Genomic DNA, 13,146 nt, shown 5'->3' on the forward strand with positions numbered 1-13,146 from the left:
ACATCATGCTAAGAACTTGACATGTACACAAGGGAGACAGCAAGCAAGAGAGGTGCAGACCCTGTTTCTCCCTGGGCTTGCACTCTAATGATGGACACAAATGGTCATAACACACTTGAACAAGACTATGATGGCGAAGGTTCAGCATGCTGCCTCATGACAGAGAAGGTGGATCAAGAAGGACTTCTAAGGGGACATGTTACAAAAGCTGAAGCCAGAGATAGGTAGACATTGTCTACATGATGTGAAAAAGAAGGGTGCTGTGGCCAAGGAAAGTGCGAACACAAAGGCCAAATGCTATAAACATGGTACCTTCCAGGAAACTAAGTGGGGTGTGTATGTTTATATTAAACACATGCATTAGTTGATCAGTCAGAGCTGGGGTTGGATCATCTTTTGGGCTATAGCTTGCAATGTGAACTTTATCCTCCAAGCTATGAACAGCATTTGAATGGTTTACAATAGAAAAATAACATGGTCAGACACGCATTTCTGAAATGTCACTATGGTAGTAGTTGTATAAATGAGAGAACGGAGGGAGTGGGACCTTGGGAGAGCTGAAAAAGTCTTTTTAAGGACCAATTAAGGCTACCCAGATGACTGGAACCGGGATGTAAAAAAGGGGTGGATTCAAGGACTCAAGGCAGGCATCCTTCCTGTATATACTAAGTTCTTCCAGTGTGAAGGATGACATTTCATTGTTCTTTTATGTCAGGGATCTCCAGGAAAAAGATGGCACAGTAGCACACACTACTGCACTGCTGGGCGCTGATCCAGGGGGGCAGGGAGCTGGAGTGAGTGTCGTCCTGAACCCCACAGCACGTTCTCAGGCTTGGCTTCACATATGCATATGTATCTGACACAGATGGGCTTCTCTCAACAGTAACTTGTCTTTGCTGGCCCACTGAGTCAAAACCATATTTGAAAAACTAACACAACAACAGGGTTAAAAATCTTAACACTTTGTAGTCAGTTTAAGTCACAGTCTCCATTTACTTTATGCAAGTCTAATGCATTCTTGCAGTCACCCAGATTTAAGGGAGAGTAAAAAATAAGAAAAAGGAGGATGAGCTTTGTCCTACCACATATCTGAAATCTGAAGTCCCCTGCCATCTTACTTGATGAGGAAATTAGCATTCGGATCTCTTCCATGAAAGAAAGATGAACCTGTTTGTCTCTTCAAAAATCTCTAAGACCTGCTGTTGCCTTTCCAGTTGGGATGATCTAGGATGGAGCAAAGACTTCTCCAAAAGCATAAGGGGAAGTGATTGGTCCAGATTAGCCACAGAGAATTCACCAGGAACAAGAAGCAGAAATCAAGCTGGGCAAACCAAATGTGATTTGACAGACATTTGTGTGGTTGAAAATAGAGGATGGAGGCCAGGGAGGAAGGGGTGAGGCTTACAGCTATTTACAGAAATGTTTAAGAAAATGCAAAACTGTATGGTAAACTGTAGGGCAGTGATGCTGTAATTGACATTCTGTTTGTCCTCCAACAATTCGTTCTGCCCATCCAGCACGGAGTTTCAGAAGTACCAGTTCCAGGGATAGGTGGTCATTGGCATCAGCAAGCCAATGTTATCCTATATCCACGCTGATTTACTGTTCCAAGGAGAACATATACACAGGGTCACAGGGATCAGCTCGGGGTCATCACGTGAGCTAAGCTGCCCATCCAGAACTCAGTATAAATTCTGGTTTGTTGGATGAGGCACACTGACTGTCTCACTCTCTCTGGGCCTGGACCAAGAAACGCGTAGTTCAGGGGCCTGCTGGCAGTCACCCTGCAACCACCAGGAGAGGGGAAACCAGACAGGGGATGATGCTAATTACATGGTAGCTAGAACAGAAAGACATGTCTTTGATGACCCTGCTTAGCCTCTGAATTAAGCCCATCTTGAAGGCCATTCTGCAAATGAACTTGCCACTTACCTAACCCAATACCTTTCTTCATCATTTAAGCCACTTTGAATGAGGTTTTCTATGTTTGGAAGCAAAACAGACCTGAGAAGCAGCAAGGTGTTTGAATGGCTGGACTTCTGTAGGGTCTAGAAAGTAACCACCAATGCTGCGTGGTCACTCAGATCCAAGGGTGATGAGCTTCCCTCTGCTGGGGCATGCTGAGCCCTGGAGGACAGAAAGCAGTAGCAGGGGAGGCTGCTATCAGCTAAGCTAGAGACCAATGGATCTCCTTTGAGCCAGAATAAATGCCCTCAATGTCCTGCCATGATAACATCAATAAACCCACCATCTCTCTCCCTTGCCCATTTGTACTTTATCAGAAGGCAGAATAAAAATCTCACCCAGAGCCAAAACCATTCATTCATTCAACAACTATGTCCCAGGCACTAGACAAGTCCCAGGCACTAGACAAGTCAGAAAAATAATGGTTCCTGCCTTCATGAGATCTTATAGTCTAGTTGAGAAGATAGATATTGAAAAAGTAATTGCAAATAAACTTCTTTAAAAAGAAGATACAACAGACTACCATCAACAATATAAAAGGGATAACTAATGTAATTTAGGGGTCAAGGCAAGACTCATTCAGAATACCACATAGACCCTGGAATTTAAAAGCCTAAGTAGAAGTTAGCTAGAGTAGATATGGGAATGGAGTGTTTCAAGTAGAGAAAATGGAAAGTGAGGAAGACCAAGGCAGTTAAATCATTGTGGCTGGTGTGACAATTGTGGATGGTGGTGTGACAGGGGAAATGGGGAGATATGAGACTGGAGAGGTAGGTGAAAATGCAATTATGTTGGTTCTTGAAAGCCCAGTTAAACAGTCTGTCATTTATCCCAAGCGTAACAGGAAGCCACTGAAAAATTCTGAATAGTGGAGTGACATGATCAGATTTGCATTTTTTAAATCTCTTGCTGATTTCAGAGAGGAGGTTAGATTGAAAGAGGGCAAGAGAAGTCTAAGTGAGAGTTGACATTGGCCTGAATGAGGACATGCCATGGAGAAGAGAGGTGGACAGAGGCACAGTTAGGAGGTGTGATCACAGGGCACGGAGGCCGCCTGAAGGAGCCCTCAACCTCCCCTGAGCATTCACCGGGAGGGTGACTGCAGGGACACAGGGCTTTGTCCCAGGGATCCCAGTGAAGCAGGTCCACCCCCACCCATGCACTTTAATCTATTATTCACTATTTCTAACATCATTTTGCAGGAGGAGACTTTCATTTTTCCAGCAATATAAGGGCAAAAATGGAAGAAACTGGAGAAGCATTCCAAAAAAAGACAGATGATCAGAAACAAAGCATAAGGTGCTTTCTTTTTCCTGCCAAAGACAAGCACAAGAGGGAACTGTATACCTGCTTCAGCTGTGCATTTAAGCCTTCATGCGTGGCCTTCAGGAGTGCCCTCACTGTGAAACTATCAGGATCTTCCTTGTCTCGAATTTGAGATTCTTTTAACAGCGACTCCAGTTTTTTCCTTATGAAAGATTCCACCTGATGCTCAGTGGTCCCATTATTCTGCAAAGAATTAAGCAACGGAAATCATGTCTCTTAAGAAACACAGAGTCACTTAGAACATACCCTTCACTCAAACCAGCATTGCTGCTATAACTTCTCTCTCAATTACCTGTAAGGAGTTAAGCTTATTGTACCAGTTTTGTCCATCTCCCACCAGCCCTCCACCAATCCCATAAAATGATGCATTCATTTTGCATTGAATGGCTGCATTCAACTTTCAGCAACCTTATAGTGTTATCATCATTTCCATTTCAGAGATATAGAATCTGATGCTTAGAGAAGTTAAAGAAGTTGATCCAGGTTACAAAGCTAGTAAGTAACTGAGGCAGGATTCAAACTTGGGTCTTTTGGAGACTAAGTTTTCTATATCTACTGGGTTGACTGAAAAGCTAGTTTGGATTTTTCCATATGATGTTCTGGAAAAACCTGAACAAACATTTTGGCCAACCTAATACACAGGTAAATTTGAGCAAGAATATGCTACTTAAATCACTTCTTTCACTGAGGGGAAAAGAGTGCTGTAGAAATCTCTGGAAGCAAGGATTATTCTGAGATAAAATTTCTTTCCTATCTCTGCACCACTGTGTAATTGGAGGGGACTCACTATTGACCTGTGCCATGACTAGGCACTGTAATTACTTTAAGATGACAACTAACTTCAACTATTTTGGATAAAAAAGATCTGCTTGTGTCCAGATGATAACTTGTACAATTTTGAGATGATTAAGGAACAGATTTCCTAGAAGTCTGCTTAGCAACACAGCTTTTTGGTCCCCTGTTCTACCTGAAACCAATGGCCCAAGCCCTGCTCACCTCTCCTCTGCCTCTCAGCTCCTAACCCCTCTCCCAGTGTCCAACATTCTTCTGTGATCTCTTCAACCACTTGTTAGAGGCCAACCCATCCAAAGGTAAGGAACACTCCTCTGCCAGAACAATGCCCCTAGTCCTCATTAAAAGTTTAAGACCCATTTTTCTGCTTGCAAATTTGTTACTAAGTGGTTATTATACTTAAAATACAGAACAGGCAGTTTTTCAGTAATACATTCATTTTCACAAAATCTTGTAAGGGAAAAGCAATATAAATACAAAGGGAAATTGGGGGGAAAAAAGCCTACATCAGGAGAGGTTATTGAATTTCCCTGTGTTAACATCATGTATGAATATCTTTAATATACCCAGTGAATGAGGCACTGGAGGCCCTCAGGCCCTGCAGGAGATGCAGAGATAGAAAAGAGCTGGCCCTTGACATCAGCAAAGACCCCATTAGGCTAACAAAGGCATGTCCTCAAATAACCTACCCTGGTCTGCACCATTGCCTGCAAAAAGCACAAATGACCACACAACAGTGGTTCTGAGAAGGAACATGGCATTTCTGCCTGAGTGACAGCAAAGACCTCATAGAAGGGGGGGATAGCGGGGAACTCTGTATGGCAACTAAAACTTCAACAGTGATGGAGAGATGGGCTTTCCTATCACCCATCATTTTAGTAAAGATTTTATGTTAGCAAAGTGTGTTTTATGAACACAGGAACAGCTTTGTTTTCATGGAGCAGAAGTTCATGAAGGAGGGTGTGAAGTGAAAGTCGCTAGTCGTGTCCAACTCTTTGAGACCCCATGGACTATATAGTCCATGGAATTCTCCAGGCCAGAATACCGGAGTTGGTAGCCATTCCCTTCTCCAGGGGATCTTCCCAACCCAGGGACTGAACCCAGCCAGGTCTCCACATTGTAGGTGGATTCTTTACCAACTGAGCTATCAGGGAAGTCCCCATGAAGGAGGGTAATGGTGGATAAAACCGAAAAAGTACTTTGGGGCCAGGCTGTGAGACACCTGAAAGCCAGCAGTCAAGAGGTATGGAGCTGCTGAGACACTCTGAGTAGACAGTGTCTGGATCACATTGTAGAAGTAATATTAACCAGGCAGCGTGTGCAGAAAGAGGAAAGATACCTACAGGTGAAAAGCCAGGCACATCAGTTCCCACTACGAGCATTAAGGCCAATGTGCTGCTGGGGGATTTCATAAAGATGACAGAGTCTGAGAGCATTTTGCGTAAAACAAACACACACTGAGCTGTTACATGCGAGACGAAAGCATTGATGAGGCACAATCCCACTGTCACAGAACTCTCAGCGTCACCGAGGAGACAGACACATCAGTGGGTAATTACATAACAGGTGCAAGAAGGGTGACAGGTGTAAGGGGTTTCAGGGGTGTGTGGGGGAGGGGCGGAATGCAGCAGAGACTTCCAGGGACAGAGGACATTGGAGCCAGGTCTTAAAGGATGTGTGTACCTGTGGCTATTTCACGATGATATATGGCAGAAGCCAGCACAATGTTGTAAAGCAATTATCCTCCAATAAAATTTTTTTTTAAAATGCAAAAAATAAAAAAGAAGAGTGTATTAGGTTCCTGTGGCTGCTATAATAAATTACCACATACCTGGTAGCTTAAAGTCAAGAGATGTTTATTTTCTCACAGCATCAGAGGCCAGAACTATGAAAGCAAGCTGTTGTCAGGGCTACATTCAGCCTCTCACAGGCTCTAAGGGGAAACTCCTTCCCTGCTTTTTCCATTTTACGGTGGGGCCAAGCTTTCCTTGGCCCGCGGCAGCAGAACTCTAGTCTCTTCCTCTGTCTTCACATAGCCTTCGGTGTGCCCCCACTCCTAACATTACTAAAAGGTGGCTGCTCCCACAAAAAAAGATACTTGTCACTGCATCGAAGACTCACTGGGTTAATCCAGAATGATCTCATTTCTAGATTCTTAACCTGGTTACATCTACAAAGACTCTTTTTCCAATCAAGGTCATAGTCATAGGTACCAGAGAGTAGGACTTAGACACATCTTTTGGTGGCCATCAATCAACCCACTACGATGAATAGGAGTTGATAATCTGGCAGAGAGTAGGGTGATAGCATTCCAATGGGAGCAAAAGCCTAGAGAAAACAGTATCAGTGAGAACTAGTAACCACATGAACATGGAGAAAAGAATACTGGGGACACCGATAAAGCAACTAAGACTTTATACGTTGTATTGTGGCTCACAAAGCATGGTCATGTGACAATGCTTCCTTTGAGCTGTGCAAGACCCTTTAAGGACGTGTAGGTCTAGTCCAGTTTTATTCACAAGAGTACAGAGGCAGAAAGATTCAATGACTTGTCCAAACACACATGAAGTGTGTGAGCTGGAGCCTAAGACTTCCAATTCAAAATCCTGTGTGTATTTCACTACATGGTGCTGCAGAAAAAGATTAAGTTTTACTGTTACAGAAAAAGATAAATTTCTGAGTGAATTAATCATGAACAGGCTCATATTTTAGATAATCTTTACTCCTATGTGACACCTGGGAAATAGATCATCACAAACCTACTGGAGAAAAACAGTAGGTTTCACTTAAGGTAAGAAATGAATCTGAGAAAGGAAGTCCAGGTCTCAAAGTCCCAACACATTTCATCAAGTGACCCAGAGTCTGCAGGGAACACATGTGTTGGAAGGTCCAAAGGAGAAAGTGTGTAAGGGCATGAGTGTGCCCAGCGTCACACAAAAACCCCCCAGTAAGCATCAGCTTCCTCCCCTGGCTCAGGGCCATGTGAGGAGTTGGAGACAATGAGGAGATGAATTGTGGCAGTTATGCCCAAACACTTTCACCAGCAGCAAAACAAGGCTAAAAATACAGAGCTGGGCCGACTGCGGCTGGTGAAATAATGAATACTTAATACAAAGGCTATAATTATTCATTTCACATCCTCTCAACATTTGGAGCAGCTGAAGGAATGATATTTCTGCCTGTTGGTCTTTTCTTTCCCTGTGATTTACAGCACGAGAATAAACAAACGTGTGGCTGAGGTTTCAGTAGTAGATTATCATTTGACCCCGGAACTCAACAGCACTGCTGAAAGAAAGCTGAGACGGACACTTGACCTGGTGATGTGTCAGCCACCCTCAGCTGCTGCAGGGACCAGAGCAGAAAGCTAGGCCTCTTGCTCTTTGGTTCCCTGACCCCACCAGAGAGAAAGGATGCTACAGGAGGATTAGGGAGAGGGGAGGGCAGCCCTTCAGTATGGTCTGGGGCAGTTGCCACCTGAGACCCAGTCGGGCTTCCTAATTGCCATTTCTGAGAAGTAAATATGGCCTAGGAATATTGACCACAAATAAATAAGTCAATCACAAAACACATTCTTGTTTCATCTCCAGCGTGATATGAAAAGTGACTGGAAAAAGAGAGGGCTGACCACTTCCAGGCTAGGGAGCACCCAGAAGCAGGAGGGAGTGGGGCAGAGGGTCGCCCCGTAAAGACAGAGCCCCCTCAGACACTGGTGCTCACCTGGGTAGCACACTGCCATCACCAGGGACCACAGCCCAGACCGATGACAGACTCTCTGGGCTGGGACCAGTGCGGTGGGATTTCTGAAAGCTCTTCTGTCATTCCAATGTGCAGCCAAAGCTGAAGGCCTCTACTTTAAAAACAAAAAGCAAAAACACTGGAATATCTCACCATCCCCAAATGCCTTTTCCCCTCTCTGGACTAGAGCCGCAGACAGGAAGGATAATACATTAGCTGCCCTTTGTGACAGCCTTAGAGCTCTCCAAGCCTGAGTGTCTTGGGCTGAAGAGCAGCTGCCTCTTAGCCATCCGAGGCTCTGCAATGCTCCTTTAGCTACGCCAGCCCCTTTAGCTCCCACTGAAACACCTTCATCTGCTCAGGACTTGCATTAGCAATAATCAGGCCGCAGCTGCTATTCTTATCACTGATTTTAGCTAACATTTATTGAGTATAAATTATGTGCCAGGCACTGTTCTGAGTTCTTTACTGAGTATGAACTTAACTCAGCCATCATGATAATCATTTTCCTTTTCTTTTCCTTCAGTTAAACAGCCATTTCATTCCTTTAGTACATAGTAAGTCAAAATTATGCAGAGGATGAGAGTGGCTTATATTTCCAACCAGGAGAAGTCACTATTCCTTTTTTTAAAATTGAAGTATAGTTGATTTACAATATTGTATTAGTTTCAGAATGGGAAAAAATATTTGCAAACGATGCAACCAAGAGATTAATCTCCAAAATATACAAATAGTTTGTGTAGCTCACTACCAAAAGAAAAAAAAAAAACTCAAAAAATGGGCAGAAGCACTTTGGAAAATAGTATGGAAGTTCCTCAGAAAACTAAAAATAGAATTACCATATGATCCAGCAATCCCACTCCTGGGCATACATCCAGACAAAACTATAATCGAAAAAATGCATGCACCCTATGTTCATAACAGCAGTATTCACAATAGCCAAGACCTGGAAGCAACCTAAATGTCCATCAACAAAGGAACAGATAAAGAAGATGTGGTACATGTAAACGATGAAATACTACTCAGCTATAAAAGAGAATGAAATAATACCATTTGCAGCAACATGGATGCAATTAGAGGTTATTATACTAAGCAATGTAACAAGACAAATACCATATGATATCACTTGTTGTGATATCTAAATTATGACACAAATGAACCTATCTGTGAAACAGAATCAGGGAAACAGAACACATGGGTGGTTGCTAAGGGGGAGGAGGAGGGGAGTTTGGAATTAGTGAACAAATTTTTGCTTTGGTGGGAACAGGAGGGAAGGATTGGGAGTTTGGAATTAGCAGGTGCAAACTGATATATATATATAGAATGAATAAACAACAAGATCCTAGGATTTCCCTGGCAGTCCAGTGGTTAAGACTCCATGCTTCCACTGCAGGGGACATGGATTTGATCCTCGATCTAGGAACTAGGATCCTGCACGCTGGATGGCCAAAAAATTTAAGAAAGAAAAACCCAAGTTCTACTATATAGCACAGGGAACTAAGATTATCATACTAAGTAAATCAAACAGAGAAAGATGAACATCATATGATATCATACATACCAATTGATTGATTGATACAATAGGGTCTTATAATACAGAGCCAATTGATTGATATCATGAGGGAATCTAAAAAAAGGGATGTAAATGAATTTATTTAGTTTGGGATTAGCAGATTCAAACTGATATATGTAGATATACAACAAGGTCCTGGGGCTCTGTTTCCAAAGTTATTTAGAAAACAGAAAGGGACTCACAGACAGAAAGTAAACTTGTGGTCACCAAAGGGGAAGGGTGTGCTGGGGGAGGGGTCAGTCAGGAGGTTGGGATTCACACACACTACTGTGTATAAAACAGATAATCAACAGGGGCTGTACATCTTAGAGGACTCTACGCAACACTCGGTGTGTAACCTACAAGTGAGAAAAATCTGAAAAACACAGATACATGTATAACTGAATTATATGGTACCTCTAATTTTTTATTTAAGGAACCCCTGTACTATTTTGCATAGTGGTTGCACCAATTTACAGTATGTGACCTGTGAACTTTGAGATGTTCAAGATGGCTTTAGAAAAGGCAGAGGAACCAGAGGTCAAATTGCCAATATCCGTTGGATTATTGAAAAAGCAAGAGTTCCAGAAAAACATCTATTTCTGCTTTATTGACTATGCCAAAGCCTTTGACTGTATGGATCACCACAAACTGTGGAAAATTCTGAAAGAGATGGGAATGCAGACCACCTGACCTGCCTCTTGAGGAATCTGTATGCAGGTCAGGAAGCCACAGTTAGAACTGGACATGGAACAACAGACTGGTTCCAAATAGGAAAAAGAGTACGTCAAGGCTGTATATTGTCACCCTGCTTATTTAACTTCAATGCAGAGTACATTATGAGAAACGCTGGGCTGGAGGAAGCACAAGCTGGAACCAAGATTGCTGGGAGACATATCAATAACCTCAGATATGCAGATGACACCACCCTTATGGCAGAAACCAAAGAATAACTAAAGAGCCTCTTGATGAAAGTGAAAGAGGAGAGCGAAAATTTTGGCTTAAAGTTCAACATTCAGAAAACTAAGATCATGGCATCTGGTCCCATCACTTCAAGGCAAATAGATGGGGAAACAGTGAGAGACTTTATTTTGGGGGACTCCAAAATCACTGCAGATGGTGACTGCAGCCATGAAATTAAAAGATGCTTACTCCTTGGAAGAAAAGCTATGACTGACCTAGACAGCATATTAAAAAGTAGAGACATTACTTTGCCAACAAAGGTCTGTCTAGTCAAGGCTATGGTTTTTCCAGTGGTCATATATGGATGTGAGAGTTGGACTATAAAGAAAGCTGAACGCCAAAGAACTGATGCTTTTGAATTGTGGTGTTGGAGAAGACTCTTGAGAGTCCCTTGGACTGCAAGGAGATCCAACCAGTCCATCCTAAAGGAGATCAGTCCTGGGTGTTCATTGGAAGGACTAATGTTGAAGCTGAAACTGCAATACTTTGGCCACCTGATGGGAAGAACTGACTCATTTGAAAAGACCCTGATGCTGGGAAAGATCGAAGGCAGGAGGAGAAGGGGACAACAGAGGATGAGATTGTTGGATGACATCATTGACTCAATGGACACGAGTTTGAGTAATCTCCAGGAGTTGGTGATGGACAGGGAGGCGTGGCGTGCTGCAGTCCATGGGGTCGCAAAGAGTAGGATATGACTGAGTGACTGAACTGAACTGCACCAATTTACATTCCCACCAACAGTGTAGGAAAACTCCCCTTTCTCCACACCCTCTCTACCATTTATTGTTTGTAGGGTTTTTTTTTATGATGGTCATTCTGACTGATGTGAAGTGATACCTCATTGTAGTTTTGACCTGCATTTCTCTAATAATCAGTGATGTTGAGCATCTTTTCCTGTGACTCTTGGCCATCTGTATGTCTTCTTCGGAGAAATGTCTCTTTAGATATTCTGCCCACTTTTTAATTGGGTTGTTTGTTTTTTTAACATTGAGCTACATGAGCTGTTTGCATATTTTGGAGATTAATCCCTTGTCAGTCAATTTATTTGCAAATACCTTCTCCTATTCTGTGGGTTGTCTTATTGTTTTGTTTATGGCTTTCTTTGCTGTGCAAAAGCTTTTAAGTTTAGTTAGGTCCCATTGTTTATTTTTGCTTTTATTTTCATTACTCAAAGAGGTGGATCAAAAAGGATCTTGCTGTGACTTCTGTGAGAGAGTGTTCTGCCTATGTTTTCCTCTAAAAGTTCTATTGTAGCCAGGCTTACATTTAGATATTTAATCCATTTTGAGTTAATTTTTGTGTATGGTATTAGGGAGTATTCTAATTTTGTTCTTTTACATGTATTAATAGCTGTCCAGCTTTCCAACCACCACTTATTAAAGAGACTATCTTTTCTCCATTGTATATTCTTGCTTTCTTTGTCAGAGATTAGGTGACCATAGATGTGTGGTTTATCTCTGGACTTTGTATCCTGTTCCATTGGCCTATATCTGAACAAAGAAATTGTATAAATGCATATATATTAGCATAGTGCTGGTACTAATAGGCTTTCAACAAACTGTTCACATTTAAAAGCTGATTTCAGCTTAGGTATAAAAAAAATAACAGTACAATGACAGGCAAATAGCAAAAGGTAATGTTTCTTCAGACTATTAAGCATACATTTTAAAATATTATTAGAGCAACCACCCTTTATATACTTTAAGAAAAACAAAAAATACTGTTCAAAATGAATACGTCTGGGTTCATACATCTGTACATACATGTGGGTTTATATACGAGTGTACCTTCATGCTTTGTTATCTTCCCTGTTCCAATGATAGAAAAACAAAGAGAAAAGTCATAAGTTTGTCAAAATAAAATAAACAAGATCACTGCAGATCATAAATGTGTGAGCTCCATATTCACAGAGGGCAAAGGTGACCAAGGATTTAGATCTTATAGTACAATAGAAGCTAAAGGTGCTCCACATGCTTTGGGAGATTAGAGCTGCCTCACAACGTGAAACCAAGGTGGTGAAGAAAACTGGAACGGGAGCCTTACGGGCTTATGCATGCTCATGTCCGACTTTTTGCAACCCTATGGACTGTAGCCCTCCAGGCTTCTCTGTCCATGAGGATTCTCCAGGCAAGAATACTGGAGTGTGTTGCCATGCCCTCCTCCAGGGGATCTTCGCAACCCAGGGATTGAACCCTTATGTCTTATGTCTCCTGTAATGGCAGGCGGATTCTTTACCACTAGCACCACCTGGGAAGCCCCTCACTCATAATAGGAAGCAATAAAAAATTACTGTGAGGAAGATTCGAAATTGAATATCAAAAGAGTTAAGAATAAGAAGACAACCAAATGTTCACTTGTTTGGGGACTGAATGGGAAATATCTTCAACATCTCCAGTGACAGAAAACTCCGATCAATAAATCAATGTAAGGTCTAGTTAGGAACTTGGGGCACAGGTAGGCTGTGTTTCTATGTGTGGGTGCCAGGTGGGTGGTGCTTAGAGTTCAAGTGGAAGCAATCCCCATACCATTAGAGAAGCAGGTTAAATAGACAAAGGAGAATAGGAGGGAAAAAAACATTCCACTGAAAACTGAACCTTCAACTCCAAATTCTAAAATTCATGTGGAAAACTAATGCCAAGATGAAGTGCCAAAAACACCAACACATGAAAAGGAAACACACTCACTTTGAATGAAGTATGTTCAGATGCTCAGAGATATAAAGAAATAGTCTCATAGAAAGAACAAGAAACTAAGAAGCCAAATAGCAAAATAAAAACAAGTGTCTATAAAAAACAATTAAAAATTTTTAT

At 42.1% G+C, this 13,146-nt stretch overlaps 1 protein-coding gene across 1 annotated transcript in view; it reads right to left on the reverse strand.

Moving 5' to 3' along the window:
• Window positions 1-13,146, reverse strand: part of PLCH1 (phospholipase C eta 1) — a 219,331-nt gene that overhangs the window by 26,585 nt on the left and 179,600 nt on the right. Inside the window, exon 13 of the mRNA XM_061168176.1 lies at window positions 3,313-3,474. Within this exon, the coding sequence (XP_061024159.1) occupies window positions 3,313-3,474 (162 nt within the window). The remainder of the gene's footprint in view (window positions 1-3,312; window positions 3,475-13,146) is intronic.

This window comes from Dama dama, chromosome 19, assembly GCF_033118175.1.
Source record: "Dama dama isolate Ldn47 chromosome 19, ASM3311817v1, whole genome shotgun sequence".
Classification (NCBI taxonomy): Eukaryota; Metazoa; Chordata; class Mammalia; order Artiodactyla; family Cervidae; genus Dama; species Dama dama.